Source organism: Capsicum annuum, chromosome 3 (assembly GCF_002878395.1).
Source record: "Capsicum annuum cultivar UCD-10X-F1 chromosome 3, UCD10Xv1.1, whole genome shotgun sequence".
NCBI classification, from domain to species: domain Eukaryota; kingdom Viridiplantae; phylum Streptophyta; class Magnoliopsida; order Solanales; family Solanaceae; genus Capsicum; species Capsicum annuum.
The window spans coordinates 247589379-247606619 of NC_061113.1; the positions used below are offsets into that span (position 1 = coordinate 247589379).

General features: G+C 33.2%; 2 protein-coding genes across 2 annotated transcripts; both read left to right on the forward strand.

Annotated features, from left to right (window-relative positions):
* Positions 1-1563: 1563 nt before the first annotated feature.
* Positions 1564-3126, forward strand: LOC107864862. Its single transcript, XM_047408746.1, has 4 exons — positions 1564-1885; positions 2062-2193; positions 2284-2672; positions 2770-3126. Exons 1-4 carry the CDS (start codon positions 1564-1566, stop codon positions 3124-3126), a joined length of 1200 nt encoding a protein of 399 aa, XP_047264702.1.
* Positions 3127-12056: 8930 nt separating this feature from the next.
* Positions 12057-15966, forward strand: LOC107862524 (rhodanese-like/PpiC domain-containing protein 12, chloroplastic; the record flags this gene model as incomplete). Its single annotated transcript, XM_047409721.1, is given in 5 exon segments — positions 12057-12489; positions 14891-15010; positions 15229-15320; positions 15682-15782; positions 15856-15966. Coding segments are annotated over 5 exon segments (650 nt in total), but the record flags the coding sequence as incomplete, so codon positions are not given.
* Between the last annotated feature and the right edge of the window lie 1275 nt (positions 15967-17241).

The following is a 17241-nucleotide window of genomic DNA, read 5'->3' on the forward strand; positions in this document are numbered from 1 at the left end:
TCAAATTTTTTTTTCTGTAATATTTGATTCAAGATCTGGAAAGCAAAAAAGCTCTATTACTGCAACAAATTTCTTCTAAAAAAATTTGAAAAAGCAACAAAATTCTTCTACATACGTTGTTAAATAATTCAAAAAGCAACATGAATATTCTAATATTGTTGCGGCATTCTGAAATTTGGGAGTCAGAAACAAGTTTTAAGTCATACAAAAGTGACGCAATAATTGTTTCGGAAAGTATTACTTTCTTGAAATTGGTTTCTACGATCGCCATGGAGTTGGATGTAGACGAAATGCGTAAAAAAAAATTAAAGTGAAATATGTGGTTGAAGAAAACTCTTCTCCAATTGTAATAAGAAACGACAATGGAGTGAGGATTTACGTTGAGTTAAAGAAACAACTTGCAGGTTTGGTTAATTTTTCGCTTTGTATTTCAACTTGCGACAAAGCCAATAGTGAAATAGAGTTTGATAAAGCAACTGCTGCTGTAATGTGTATCGAGGGTAGTGAATATGATTCGGTTGCGTTACCAGTTGTTGAAACGGATAATCAGTATGCTCTATATGTGTCTGAAATGGAAGTAAAAAACTTCATTACTAATTGCAAAAACACTGAAATAATGGTGAGTCAGATATACAAGGATAAGGAAACTCTTGTTTTAGTAATGGCAAGACACGCAATAGCAAATGGATTCAACACAAAAGCGAAACGATCCGACAAAAAAAGTATGATATAAGACTATCAATTGTATGTCCTGATCTTATAACATATGTAAATTTTTTAATTTTTTTTAAGAAGTTTATGTTGTGTAGTTTTGTGAACTGTTGATGTTTAATGTTAATATACGAATGTATAATGTGATATTATATGTGTTTGGTAATGTATAATTAAATCGTGTCAGTCAAAGAAATGTATGATACATTGATTTAAGAGATTGTGAAGTCGTTTGTGTATTATTACTAGTTTGTTAAGTTAAATATTCGAATGTATAATTTTAATTATACATTCAGAGCTATGTATAATATAACTGGAGCAGTGAAAGTATTTCTTTCTTGTTATTGCTATTTTAATTTTTAATATTCTGTTTTATATTTTTATTAAGTTTTTATTTGGTGATGCAGATATGTACTAATAACATGAATACAGACTTTCTGAAATTTAATGTGTTTTATGAATTATTTTTATAAGTTTAAAAACGTATGTATAACGTAAATTATACATTCAGATATATGTATAATATAATTAGGGCAGTTGCTGAAATAAATATTTTTTGTTTCTATTTTCAAGTTTAATACTTTTATTTCATACAATGACTAAGTTTTTATATTTTGATGCAGCTATGTACTGATTTGTCGCAACGAAGACTGCAAGTGGGTCATGAAGGCGTCTTTTATGAATGAATCGAAATTTTTTGTGATTAAAACATTTGTTTCGGAGCATAGTTGCAGTCTTAGGGACTGAGTGCTGAATAATATGGTTGCGACAACTAATTTTGTGAGTGAATTTACTGCTCCAAAATTAATCAATCACAAAAGAATACACACCTCTGCGAACATTATCGAAGACATGAAGGTTGTTTACGGAGTCGACATTAACTACATGAAAGCATGGCGTGCAAAAGAGAAGGTGATTGCGATGCTTAGAGGTGGACCAGCAGATGGATATAGAAAAATGCCCCATTATATCTATATGTTGAACCAGGTGTATCCACAATCGCACATTCGGATGCATAAAGTAGTAGATAACGAGTTTAAATACTTGTTTATTGCATTGCGTTCGATAATAAGTGATTTTGAATTTTGTGGACCTTTTGTAGTTGTTGATGGGGCACATTTAAGCGGTCCATATGAAGGAACATTTGTATCGGCAAGCACATTAGATGGTGCAGGTACTGTGCGTTCATATTTTTTTGTACTCTTTTTTTGTTTTGTTATTTACTATATATTATATTAGCTTATACACTAATGTTTTATTTATAATGATTCATAAAGATGCTAAAATTAGCACCTTTATAGTTGGCTAATTTTTGTTTTACAATGATTGCCTTGTTTAATTTATGTGTAGGTTGTATTCTGCCATTAGCTTATGGTGTTGTTGATTCGGAGAATGACAATGCGTGGATTTGTTTTTTTCAACAGTTTAGAGAGGCATTTGGTGAAAGAAACAACACGTGTGTTGTTTCAGACAGAAATGAAAGTATCATAAAGGTGTAATCATTGTTGATCCTAATGTCCCTCATCTAGCTTGCATGTGGCATTTATGGAAAAACGTTTACACCCATTTCAGGAAAAGCAAAGATAGACTTAGTGACCTATATTATTCCATGGCTAAATCTTATAAAAAAAGAAGATTTTGAATATATTATGTCAAAGGTTGCTAAGGTTGATCAAAGAGTTAAGAAATATCTAGAGGAAGTTGAGTATGAAAAATGGGCCCGGTGTCACTCTCCTATGAATAGAGGTAGAATGATGACTTCAAATATAGCCGAATGTATTAATGGGTGTTTGGTTGAGGCTAGAAAACTTCTTAATCTAGGTTTCCTAGAAGAAGTTAGAATCTTATTTGCTGCATGGAATTGTAAGAACAACGAAATTGCATCGTACAAAAATACAACTCTTGGCAGAAAATTTGAAGAAATTCTAACTCATAATGGTGTTAAAGTTTTGCGGATGACGGTATGTATTAGAATAATTATGGAACAGAAACTTTGTTTTACATTGATTGTATATTAATATTTTTACATCTGAAACATATTATGCTTTTTGATAACAGGTTAAGCCAGCAGGGAGTTATCTTTATTGTGTTTATGATTCGGGACGAAGGTACATTGTAGATATTGAACGTGACACGTGCAATTGTGGCTGGTATCAAATCGATGAAATACCTTGTCCACATGGAATTGCCGTATTAAAAAGTAAAAATGTGAATGTAAAGGATTATGGTCGTTATTGCTCTGAATTGTACAGGCCACAAACCATAGTGAAGACATATGAACTCCCGATAGTTCCAATGCTAGACAAGAAGGAGTGGAATATTCCAGGTTTTGTTGATGATGAAGAAGTTTTGCCGCCCAAATATCGAAGACCTCCTGGTAGGCCAAAAAAAAGAAAGGCATCTGAAATCAAGTGAATCACTGTCTTCAAATTCGAACCGTTGCGGTAAATGTGGACGAGCCGGCCACAACCGTAGGACTTGTTGTTTCTTTCCAAAGGAATCATGATGAAGATAATATGTTTTTCTACATGTTGATGGTTTGATTGATTTTAGTAGTATAATCATTTTAATTAGATTTTGTTGGAAGGCTGGAACAATTAATATTAGGATTTTTGATTGTTATTTGAGTTTCACTTGTTCAATTAATATTTAACAGTATAAGAACAGTTTGCGTAATTTTTCATTTATCATATTTCGTAACCATATTAATGTAAGTTTCAACTGATTGTTATATGTATTATGTAACCTGGGAAATATATCATTCACTTAAAAAAATGTTGAAAGAAATATATGATGTAGCGTTATAATTTTTGTTGGTGAATTATGTTATACAGGAAAAAATGTCATTTTAATGACTCTTATTGATTACACGTTATACATTCATCTAAAGTATATTTTGTTCAGTTACGAATGTATAAATTAGATTATACATTTGTATCATTGTATGAAATAGTGTAATACTTTATAAAAGTGATTGTGGTGAACTCTGTTTGTAAATTTTATTTAAGAAAAAAAAAAGTGTGACAACATGTATTATGTTATGTGTTACATATATTTAACGTATTAATATTAGTGCAATGTAGTTTTAACTTATAAGAAAATGTACGTTACAGTAAAAATATAATGTGTTCAAATGCAATGTTAGTATATTTTTATTTTTATTTATATACATCGTAAAAAAAAAAAAGGCAAACTCAATATCGCCAAGAAATAGTTTGTATAATTACAGTATTGTGTTAGAAACTGCAAATAAATTGTTTCAAAAAAAAAGAAAACATCCATAAAATGTTCATTAACATTAAGAAAGTAATCCTGAAAATGTGTAACATTAACCACGAAAATAAGAAATAGTTCATTCAATGCCAACAATTAGAAAACATTGCTACTCTAAAGTAACAATTGTACTTGCATCAATTTCTTCTAACACTTTTCCTTGGTCGAGGCGGATCTCCATTATCACTCGTGTACCCTTCATTTGCCTTTTCCACTCTGTAATGCTAGAGTAAGGAAGCATAGCTTGCACGTTGACTTGCAGCATCAAACCCACATGAATGAACTTGCAGTCCTTCACTTAATATTTCTGCATAGGCACACACAAAGACGCCACAGTCCTTGATTTTCAAAAATAAAATAAAATAATAATCAGTACATCAATTATAACATTATTATACATGAAAAATAAACTGTAATTTACTTACAAACTATTAGACGCTTGTTGTGGGATGTTTTGCACATAGTCAACATCAAATGGGATTTCATTTACAAGACCAGTTTGCGGAGTAATCTTCCCTTTGTACGCTTCAAGTGATGGCCAATCAGTTCACTCGGTCTTATCATAAAAGCCATTGTCTGACAAGTAAGTAGGAAGCATAACTGCAAGCTTTTTTTGTATTTCAATTGTAGGTTCTTTTTTCCTTTTACTTGACAGTGAGTCATACACACATATCAATCTTTTCTTCAAGACAATCACAGCCAATACCCAATGAAATTCTTTACCGTCGTTAATTGGAACATATACTTCATCAACCATATACCATGGTAATCCAGCAGGCATACAAAATCTATGAATTATATTAGCAATAACATCTTCATTCTTAGCCACCACAATTGATTCTGTATGGTCTTGTTGCGTCGATAGCTCAATTGCCGGTTCCACTGGATAATAGCGAGTATGTGTCTTCTCAACATATGTTTTAAAGAAGCAGCTTATCGTCGTATATTTATAATTATCACCCAGCTGAATCTTTAATTTCTTTCTCAAGTGATAAAAGATCACATCGAAATGCTACAAGTGAAAACAGGATAAAATAGTAAAAACGATTGAAAGAAATCAATAGCTTCGATCTTACTTGTTGATTAGATGTATGATATACAGCTATGCTGGAGTTACATGTTATTATACATGACATATTGATTAAAGTTGAACAAATGATAATGAAAAATACTGCATGTATGATATGTTATTATACATTGGCTAACATGTGTAATATGTTATATACATTGGTTTACATGTATGATATGTTATGGTGTTATAGTATATTAAGTATCAGCAAAAGAAATTATGATATGGATAATATTTATAATAAGTTACCTCATCGTTCCAGCATGTCTTGCGTTCGGACATCAAGTAAAATCAATTCTTGGACTGTGGGTATACAACGACAAAGTCCAATTGTCTGTAACCTAACCTAGAAGCATTTACTCAATAATGGTTGTCTGTTTCTTTCCTGGAAAAACATCATTGATTATACATGACAATAACCGTTTAGTTTAAGATGGAATAGTATTGTTAGGCAAAAACATAATACCAAATTTCTTACTTGGCAGAATGAGTTTTCAGTAATCCTACGGCAATCCACTGGGAGTAATCAATCATCAATTCGTTCGGCAAATCATGATTAATGGTGTATCCATCAAAAGCATACTTCAGCTTCTCCTCTTTATCGAAATCAACCGCATCCTTAGAGCCAGAACCATACTTTGAAATGTATGATGACCTTAAACCCTTGGACTTCTTTCTTTCTCGTTTGACAGGTGCTTTTGCTTTTGAGGCTTGAAGCTCTTGAACCTGAGCATCAGCGAAGTCAGGTGAAATCTGACTATCTGGAAGGTCCCAGTGTCTTTCGGTCATTTTATTTGAAGCACCAACATCCAATGACTTTATAGTCGAAGGTGTTGACAGACCAAATAAAATTGTATCTACAGTTGCTTGTATTGAATCAGTTATTGTCCCACCAACTTCATCCTACGTGAACACATATGGATTTGTAATGTATATATACAATATCTGAATGTGTAACTATATTAATGCTTACGACATTTATGTTAGAAATCATGACAGTATCAATATCAGTAAAATTTGATATGCAGCAAAGAAAAGAATCAATATATTCCGGTTGGTTCAAATCCACAAAAAAAATTTGATATACAACAGAGAAATAACATTAAGTCCCAGTATGTACTTATACAAGGTCGAACGCGTAGATAGATATATTTTTGAAAAAAAAAGTACTAGGGACAAAAAAATACCTGCACATCTGTCACATCAGTAGATTCCTGATTTTTCAAATTCACTTCATTAACATCTTCTTTAGCCGTTAGATTTACATCCTATATAAAATAACAATTATCGTATATTAGCATTTATTCAAAGTATAATATAAAAGATTGAGATAAAGTTTTACACCCGTGATAAGAAATTTCTATCTGTAATGGGTGCATATGAATATATAAATATATCAGTGATAACAAACGATGTCATATGTTATCCACAAACTATTTTATAGCATTAATAACATAAATATGATTGTGGTGATCATAAACTACAAGCTTTATGTTTATGAAAATGTTTGTATGTTGAATGTATGACTCTTCTTGATACATTCGATTGAATGTTTTATTTACATTTAACTGCCCTAATATGAAGAAGTTAGAAGAAACTACATGTGTATAGAAACTTATAGTAGTAATCAAACAATATTAGGGACATAAAAATACCGGCAAATCTTCTACATCTGGAATGTTCTTTTTTCCCAATACATTCTTCATATGCCATAATCTCATCCTATTATTTATGTGATAATTATCATCATCCAAGTTGCATGAAGACAAAAATTTATATTTATTAAGACAACTGTTAAACAATGTGCAAAATATTGAAAGCGTCAAGATCGATACAACTTTATATTCAGCCGATAAGGTTAATATCCTTTTTTCATCCAATAACAGAAGCTACATTTATATAGACATATGTTTTAGGAAAAAAATAAATTTGATGTACAGAAAGATACCTCTAAAGCTTGCAAATCAGAACAGTCCTCATTTTCGAAATCATCCTCACAACCTGCCTCTTTATCGGCCGCATTCACATCCTAAATTAAATAACAAGTAGCTTTAATGAACAGTTATTCATAAACTTGTTTTAGGTGATTCTAGAATGATGTTGTCTAAGTAATTGTAAATGACATGCATATTTATGAAGAAATTCATAAATAAAATGTATTTTGCTGAAGGAAAAAGTAGTAAGTTTAATGTATAACTGATCATTATACATTCAAGTTAATGTATGATGAAAAATTAAACTGCCCAAATTTAGTATGTAACAAGTATTAAGGGGGAAAAAATACCAGCAATGTTGCTCTTCAAGAATGTGTTGCTTATTAGATTCTTCATCACGAGACACTTCCATATCGTTGAGTGATCCCTTATCATAATCTCCATGCTGTATTAAAAAAAATATTTGTTTATGATAAGGCAATTATGTAGATTTATAGTAAACGAACAACATAATTGACAAAAAGTACCTGCATATCCTCCTTATGTGGTCTCTCCTATTTGTTGGATTCGTCTTCTTGACTTTGTTGTTGTTCATCAAGTTTGTCCTCCTATATAACACGAACAATCTGAATGTATGAACATTTCATCAACGTTATGCAAAATATAATAAAATTAAATTGTTATACCTGTGATTGCTTATTTGCTTCATTCTTCAATGCTTTGACAACCTCAGTAGGTATTTTTGATATTAGTGTAACTAGTTCGGCCATCTTTTCAACAAATTTATCACGTAACGAAAAAAAAAGTTAGTAGAAACACATTATGCTATTTAGAAAAAATGTATGATAAAGAAACTAAACTTACACATTTGTTGATGTAATTCTTTATTTCATCACCATCTAAACTTGATTTAGAAGTCCCTTCAGGCTGTGTGGAAGATGAAGGAACAGACTTGTGCTGGTGACTCTGAGGAAACACCCCAATTTCTCCCTTGTCTGCTGCATCCTTATGCGTTTCACGATACAAACCAGACCCATGATGTACTACATGACCACGTCCAGATGTATCATCATCCATCACCGCTTGATTATCTTGCTCGAACATGACAATCTTTCTTTTCTTCAAAGGTTGGTCGGGTGATACAGGCGATGCAAAATAGCCTTTATGAGGATTTCCCACGGCAGTGTAGTGTTGAAATCACCAAATTCTTCAGCAATGGTTCCAACACGCTGTTCAAGTTCAGCTGTTGTCCTTTTCAACTTTCTAGAATCGGATGTTGAAGCATAAGTTGTTGGATCACATGTCTCTAAATCTTTTGAAAAGGACAAATCCAACCTACTAACTTCATCGGTTGTAGGTCGTATATTCTTGTAAGAATACTGGAAAGAATAATTTCAAAATAAAATATTTGCACATAAATAAAACGACTTGAATAAATAAAATAAGTACAAAGTTAAACAATTACCTTACTGAACATGCCAGACATAAAAGATTCGTACTTAGGCCTTATACACTCCACCGACCAATTTAGTATTCTGGGAATAGCATTTCTCTAACGGACAACAGTTTTTTATTCTACCTTAGAGCAGCACTAAAATATCCAAACATTTAGAACGTGTGGCATTCCACCCAATGAATATAAATGCTTCGCAGTATTGAAATCCTGTTGCCAGGAACCCATTAATTTTTCAAATGTGACCTTCCCCCATGGAAAGTGAATGTACCGACCATCCTCAACAATCTGAAAGTGCGCAACACTGATTGGTGCTTCCTTATGCTGAGAAAACATGAATGTATGAACAAAGAACAATATCGCTAGGTTCAGAGCATCTTCAGCATTATCAAAGTTTCCCATCTGCACCCGTGTTATCAATTTTGACCGAGTTATTGCTCCTTTATTGTCGGAAAAATACCTCGACATCAACGCTGATTTAGATGATGAACTATACATATAATCATTAATATTACCGGTACACTTTAGACCGGTAATAATGACGAATTCAAGCATTGTGAATTTGAGGATTTCCCCTTGTATCCAAACATGAAACTCATCCTTGTTATCCTACTGAATTTCAAGCATGAGTAGGCATTTTGAAATCTGTCCTATCCAGTTGCACCATGGAAAATTCAGAAATATGCCAAAAATCATATTTCTAAATGCTTCCAGTACATCCTCCAAAATATTCCTTTATCTCTTCCCCAAAAGCACAGTTACATAAGCTCCCCATATGTAATTGGTGTGGTGAGACTTTATCAATTCGGTATTTTCATGCCCTGAAAAAAAACATAACATAATTAGCTAACAGTTACTAATTGTATGATGGTCATTTATACTTTCATAACATAAATCAGTCTAACATTAAACAAGTGTTAGTCATGTATGAGGGTAACTTATAACTGTACAATTAAACTATTTAAATGTATAATAATTTCAGTCCAACATATACACTACAGTAACACCTGTATGAGGTTAACTTATACATCTAAAATTAATATAAGTTGTTAGACATGTATGACGGTTACTTAACCATTAACTAAATCGGACCCACATTAAACAACAGTTAGTCATGTATGAGAGTTATTTATACATTGACAATAAAACTGTTTAATTGTATAATAATTTCAGTCCAACATATACACTATAGTAACACATGTATGAAGTTAACTTATACATCTAAAATTAATATAAGTTGTTAGGCATGTATGATGGTTACTTATCCATTAACTAAATCAGACCCACATTAAACAACAGTTAGTCTTGTATGAGGGTTATTTATACATTGACAATTAAACTGCTTAAATGTATAATAATTTCAGTCCAATATATACAATACAGTAACACATGTATGAGGTTAATTTATACATCTAAAATTAATATAAGCTGTTAGACATGTACGATGGTTACTTAATCATTAACAAATCACTTGCATTAATGTATAATAAAGTACAACCCTAACCATTCTATCGATACATATGTATGATTGTTACTTATACATCTAATAAATTCTTATTATACTCAAAAAGAAACTACATCTAAAAATGTATGAGGGTGACCTATATACATAAAATTTTCAAAGAGTACCATAATTAAACAACATATACAAATGTATGATGGTTATGTATGTATTTAACAATTTATGTCACACCAAAACATAAACAAAAACTACACATGTATAAGGGTAACTTATACATTTCAAAAATTAATATCAACTTTATTAGAATGTATAACCTTTAGAATAATATTTCAGAACAACTATATTATACATTCCTGTGATGAAACACTAATGTATCGTGTCTTATTATACATACACTCATAATAAATATCTTCGGCAGACGTGGTAGGCCGGAATCATCAAATTTCTTTTTAATTGCTTTTGAAGTAGACTTCTTCGATTTAGAAGCAGCCTTATTCTTCAATTTCTTCATTGTAACGGGGTCGTTTCTGTGCTTTGAGCGATTCTCTGCCCAATCAGGATCCTGTTCATCAAATGTAGCAGGAACAAATCCAAGTGGAATATCTTCTACAGTTGCATCTAACTGAGCAATTCCTAAACTAAAACTTGGAGGATTATCCATTACCAATTAACACTATTTTAACTTAATTGTTAAATCGAACTACAAAACAAGAAAATCAAAGATCTAACTTGTACCATATGAAAAATAACTAAAAAATAAACTACTTAACTTGAATAAGACTGAACAATACTATAATTTGAACATGCAAAAAAAACAAAAACGGAAAACCCCTGAATTGGTTAAGTTGAACAAAAAAAATCAAAAAAATTAATGAAGTACAATATTAAAAACAATTAACTGTTGAATAACTTACAATTTGATAACCACAAGTAGAGGTTACTTCAACTATGCCGTAAAAGAGGGGTTTCAAAAATGGAGTAAAAATCGGTTTGATAATGGAAGCATTAGGGAGTAAAAGACGGAAGCCAAAAACCGGTTGTTACATGTATAATATTGATGAGAGAGAAACTACCAAATAAAGGGATTTTTGTAATTATTATGAGATTTGTGTAATTACTTTACCAATTGGGGATTTTTTGTAATTATGTAACTTAAATTTGTGTATATATGTAATTTTTAGTTTTTTTTTTCCCGCTAGTTTTGTTTTCTCTTTTTCCCCCTTTCTGGGTTGTATTCGTTTTTTTTTTTTATAAAAAAATTGATCTTTTATTTATTTTTTTAATTCTACCGATAAAACAATCAAATGGAATTTTGTAGTTTTATTTAACAATCAAATATAAATTTGTAATATTGTAATTGTTACTCTTTTTTATCAATCGGATATAAAAAAGCGTGTTTTTTTAGTTTTTATATAAAATAACATATTTTATGCAATAATGATACATATACATATATTATACGTCAATGATACAATTTATATACATATTTTATGTAATAATGATATAATTTTTATACATATTTTATACAATAATTTTACAGTTTCTACACACATTTTATACAACCTTTAGATGCTATAGTTATTTAGATAAATATTCTATATAATAATTATACACTTTGTATACAAATCCTATACATATTATCTTCTAATTATACATATTCTATGCACATCCTATATAATAATTATATAGATACATACTTTAATTATACAGTTTCTAAACATAACTTATACATATACAAAGTCAATTTCAGCAAAATGGAATTTTTTCCTCACACTGCAACTAAAAAAGGTCAACTTTCAGCACACCCAACAATTGAAAGATGCAAAAAAAAAAGGAAAAATTGTTTTTTTTCCCTCAAACTCCGACAACTAAAATATTATTTTCCTGGCAAATTGAACACTTAAAAAATACCAAAAAAGTTGACAAGGGAGCTATTTTTCTCAAATTCCAGCAACTAAAATGTTAATTTCTATCAAACCTAACACGTAAAAAGTGCTTTAAAGTAAAAAATGAAGTTTTTTCTTTTCTTTTTCTCAAACTCCGGAAACGAAAACATCAATATTCAATTAGTGAAAAATACGGAACAAAAGAAAAAAATAATTTCTCAAATTCCGAGAAATAAAACAAATAATGACCCAAAATGAAAAACAGATTAAAAATGACCATTTTCAAGAATTACTTTGATCGATGGGCCATTCAAGGTCTATTAACTTCGGGCCATTTATTTTGAAATGGGCAGCACATATTTTTTTCCCTTCCAAAGAATCTAGTGACAAGTCAACAACATGGTAGTCAAACAAAGATGATTTTCAGATCTTGCAACGAATTTTGCAGAAAATTGATATAAAAAAACCCTAAAATATGTTTAGAATTTCTTCTTCTTTGCATGTTCCACCAATTGGTGTCAATTTCCTTTTCCCTTTCTTGAAAAATCCAACTTGTAGCAATAAAGTTTCATCCTTTACTCGTTTAGCTTTACTTCACTCAAGTACCCTTTTGCCTAATTCGGGTAATATACAGTTTCCCAGCTGTAAAAGGGTGTTAACAATGGTGGGTGGCAGTCCTTCTTGTTTGAGGGGTATTTCAGGTATTCTTGATTTTATGAGCAATATCTTTTATGTTACTGTTTCTTGTTATTTGTAACAGTAAAGTTGCTGGGAGTAGGGTAGAGTTGCTCTTGTTGATGATCTGTAGGTAGTGGCAGTGTCGGAGTCAGGATTTTCAGTATGAAATATTCAACATTTATTACCCGTAGGGAGTGGCGAGGCCAGGATTTTCATTTAAAAAGTTAAAAGATTCAACATTTAGCATATATATACCTGGGGATCTTAGTAGCTCAATTGGTTAGCTCAGTAAAGTTGCACTTTTGGTCACATGGGGGAGGGGGAGGGGGAGGGTGGTTGAAATGTAGGTCAAAATGGAGGGGTGGGGTGTGGTAGAGTTGATCTTTTTGATGACATGTAGGCAGAGCCAGGATTTTCAGTACACAAAAAGCCAAAGATTTAACATTTCATATATACACTCACACACGTGGATTTTAGGAGCTTAGTAAAGTTGCCTGTTTGGTGAAATTAGGGGGAGGGGGTAGAGTTGCTCTTTTTGATGACATGTAGGCAGTGAGAGGCTGGGGTTTTCAAGAAAAAGACAAAAGATTCAACATTTACTATAGACACATAGGGATCTTAGTAGCTCAGTTGGTTAGGTAAGTAGAAGTTGTTGTTTTATTGAAATTTGGGGGGTAGGGGTTGCCGTAGAGTTGCTCTTTTCGATGACCTGTAGGAAGTGTGGAGCTGGGATTTTCAGTATGAAAAGGCCAAAAGGTTCAAACATTTCCTATATGTACCTGAGGAGATCTTAGTAGTTCAATTGGTTAGCTCAGAAAAATTGCTCCTTTGGTGAAATTGGGGTGCGGTGGGGGTGGGGTAGAGTTTCTCTTTTTGATGACATATAGGCAGTGGTGGAACTGAGATTTTCAATACGAAAAGCCAAAAGATTGAATATTTACTATATATAGGGTGTGGCCTAGTGGTTCAATGAAGTTGGGATGAGCACCATGAGGTCTCAGGTTCAATTCCCAGCAGAGACAAACACTAGGTGTTTTCTTCCCATCTGTTCTAGCGTTGGTGGACAGAGTTACTTGGTACCTATTGCTGGTGGGAGGTGGCAGGTATCCCATGGATTTAGTCGAGGTGCGTGCAAATTGGCCCGAACACCACGAAACCCCCCCCCCCCCCCCCCAAAGAAAAAAAAAAGATTTTGACCTTGAGTCTACAGTGTACTTTTCTGCCCTAGCTCTGCCCATGCCTGTACGTCATGGTTTGAGATGTAAAAACAGCCTATTTACAGAAATATTAGGGGAAAGCTGCACGGTTTGTAGTTTAGTAGTACTGAAGTTTCCACGCAATAGGCTTGAGCTCCATTCTCACTGTCCCCTTTATCCTTTCCCGTTTATACCATGAAATTAAAAAATATTCTTGAATATCATAGTTGGGATTTGAAATTATGGTATACTAGGATTTCTTGGGTTTCAAATCAAGGGGATTCAATACTTTGCATATAACCAAAAAGATATCATTTTTATCATGTTCATTCAGCATAATTGTTCGACGAAGGGAATTTAGTTGAACCCCTTTCCTTCTACTTAGTTCCACCACTGGCCTTCCTTCTCTCCATATGTGATTTTAAACAAAGAGGGTGGGGTGGGGGTGGGCGGGTGGTAAAGCTCATGTCACCTACTCTGGCACTCGTGGATAGCACTTTGTGTGCGTTAAGGTAAGTACTTTGGCTGCTGAATTGTTGGAAACTAGATAGGCTATACAATAGTAGGCAAGACCTGGTTATCATTTCAACCAAATAGCCTAACTTATTCTAATTAAGACTAGGTAATTTTGAAGTACAATGAACAGTAGAGACGTGTCTAGAATGCTATAGCAATACAGAGTTATGGAACGCCACCAACGTGAGCTTCACAAAGCATAGCAGGTAGAAAGGAGGAGGGTAGTGGTGGCTTGACGGAACTATGACGAATCCGCTGAATACTGTATTTGGAGATAAATATTCATATGGAACACACTAACTTTTAGTATGTTTTACAAGAGTAACCCCCATCTGACAGTCGACCTCAAACCTGTGCTTGTCTTGGAACTTCAAATACAAGAGAATTGCTTTTCTTCTTAATAGTCAGGGAATGATTATCTGTCGATGCATCAGGGCTTGAATAATTCAACATTATGGTTTCGGCCCATTGAGCTGCTTTAATATCTTTGTCACAAGGCTCCCTATGGTTGGAAATACACGATTATGTTACCCAAAAGTGGCTTCATAAGAAATGTGAGTGTCGCTTATTATAGGTTTTACCTGTCCAAGGTCCTTTGGATCTTGAGATCGCATAGTGGTTGTTCCAGAATCTGAAGGGAAAATAGAGTTCTTTTCCTTTTGTAATCATCTAATAAATGCTGGTGTTCAATCTCAAAATATATAACTTTCAGCTTCATATAGTGTTGGGACTAGTCCTGGAGGTAGTTCTGCAGGCGGTCGGGAGATATTGGTACAGCATTTACTTGTCAGAGAAGAACTTCTACCGGGGCTTCAGAAAAGAGCTGCAGAAGGTCAGTTTTCGATGTTATTTCTTTGTGAGAAAAGCCCCAGTAACATTTTCTTCCTAAATATAAGAAGCTAAGAGCAATTGAGGACCAAAATTTATAGGCTAAGTTATCCAAATGCCATGATTACATTTGAGAACTGGGTTTATTAGTATGAAAACAAGTTTTCTCTTGATGCTTGTTTTTTCATTTGTGTTGTTGACTGAAATGCTTGTTATATTCAGGAGAGGATTTAAGTGATCTGGCTGTTGAGTATTCTATGTGTCCATCATCAAAAGATGGGGGAATGCTTGGCTGGGTGAAAAAAGGGCAACTGGTATGCTTCTTAATTGTATCTTCAAAGTATTGTTCTTCTTTTTATCCCGGTCTTCGTGCAGGAAGCAAAATTTTCTTGTGATTATGTTTCCGGAACATTAATTTTCATACTGACAGGCCTTCAGATGATGGCAAACAAATATTATACATGTGCTGCCTTACAAACATTTAGATAGAGATTTGCCTTTCTTATGATTTTAAACTTCCAACTGGACATAGCTACATTGTTGTTGCCTTTGGTTATTTGTATCCTAATAAGTACCTTTCTGCTTTTCCAGAAGCTGCATTTTTTGGTCACTTGGATGCCCAGGATTAGTTGACTTGATTTATCTGTTTTTGTATGTTGTTGTTAATATTATTAGCTGCCAGAATTTGAAGAAGCTGCGTTTAGTGCACCTCTGAATAAGGTTGTAAAGTGCAAAACTGACATTGGGTGGCATTTGTTGCAAGTTCTATCTGAAAGGTAATCCAAGAAATCCTTCTTCACTTGAACAGCTCAAGAACCTTGTTCTTACTTGTGTTACTGCTATATGCAGGGAGGAATCTGTACTTGAACACATCCAACCGAGTGAGATTCATGTGAAGTTGCAAGATCCCTCATTCCTGGAGGAGGCTCAATTGATTGATGTTCGAGAACCAGATGAAGTGTATGAGCTCATTTCTTTCCCACTATTTTGGAATACTCACTTGCAGCTTTTATTTCTTTTAAAAGCTTGTGAATACTCACTTCCCAAGTAATGAATGTGGCTTTCAGTTTCAAAGTTTCTCCACATGGTTCCTGTCAGGGGACAAAGATAAGAGAGAATAGCTATATGACTTATGGGTTGGCAATAGCTTTTAATGCTGGGCAGAGGTGACCTGTCTTTCAGCCTTCAAATGTTAAGGAGAAACTAATCGAAGTTGCCCCCCCAAACTTGGGGGTGCCTAAGAAAACAAGAACGTTGCTAAAGACAAAATAGCTTAGAGTGGTGTACTTGTATCTGAGAAGAATTTTAAGTTTCAAGATTCTGCATTTTCTTATCTAAGATATCACTGTTGGACTGATTAAGAATAATAACATAAATAAAATGGTTTCTGATGACCAAACAGTGGACATAGAATGGCTAGACGAATGAAGCTTAGCCCTTAGGCATTCTAAAATGGATTTGCTAGGATCCCTTTGCCGTTTCCTGTAGGAGGCCATAAGCATATTGGAGACATGAAGGATATTTCTCTTACTTGTCATGGGGGTTATATGCAAATTTATTGAAGCTTAATACCAGTTGCCAGCGTTCCACGAAACTGAACAAATATGGAAGAGGAGAACAAAGAGATCAGAAATAAAAGGAATCTCTGATGTGAAGATAACTTTGTCAGAACTGCAAGTTTCTATCGGACATTTATGCTTTATGACATGCCACTTGGGAGTGGAACATTTTTCCTGATGCTTCAGGCCATGAGTGGCAGCTCAATTTTAGTTGCGCTAGGCTGGCCTGGACTCTCAACTGTAAACCTAATTTGGGGAATTTATAACCCTTCAACTTTGACACCTAATATGTGTTTGTTGTGACATGAGATCTAGGTCTTCATAGTGCTCCTAAATTGCCAATCATGTGCCAAAATAAGCGTACTTTTCTAGCAGTGGCATCATTTTGCAAGAGACCTGGCCACTAAAAATATTCATGAGCTTTTCATCTGTATGGGTATTTGACTGATAATTTTGCAAGCCAAGTTTCTCAACTACATTAAAGTTGCACAAAACTGCGGAGAAACAGTTTGGATATATGCTTATATGGCAAAAAACATGTTGGAATTGTATATATAATAGAAAGTTTATGAGTTTTAGTGTATCCCACAGTTTAGTTTATACGAATTGAACTTGCCAAAAAAATTCAAGTCACCTGGCTTGTCAAGTAATGTTAGTAGTTTTTTTTTTTTTTTTT

Bases quoted from the DNA above. Each gene is read 5' to 3' on its own strand.
- LOC107864862 (XM_047408746.1), top strand. From the start codon at position 1,564: ATGAAGGTTGTTTACGGAGTCGACATTAACTACATGAAAGCATGGCGT. The intron at 1,886-2,061 runs GTACTGTGCGTT...ATTTATGTGTAG, and splicing joins AAGCACATTAGATGGTGCAG to GTTGTATTCTGCCATTAGCT. The intron at 2,194-2,283 runs GTATCATAAAGG...CACCCATTTCAG, and splicing joins TGTTTCAGACAGAAATGAAA to GAAAAGCAAAGATAGACTTA.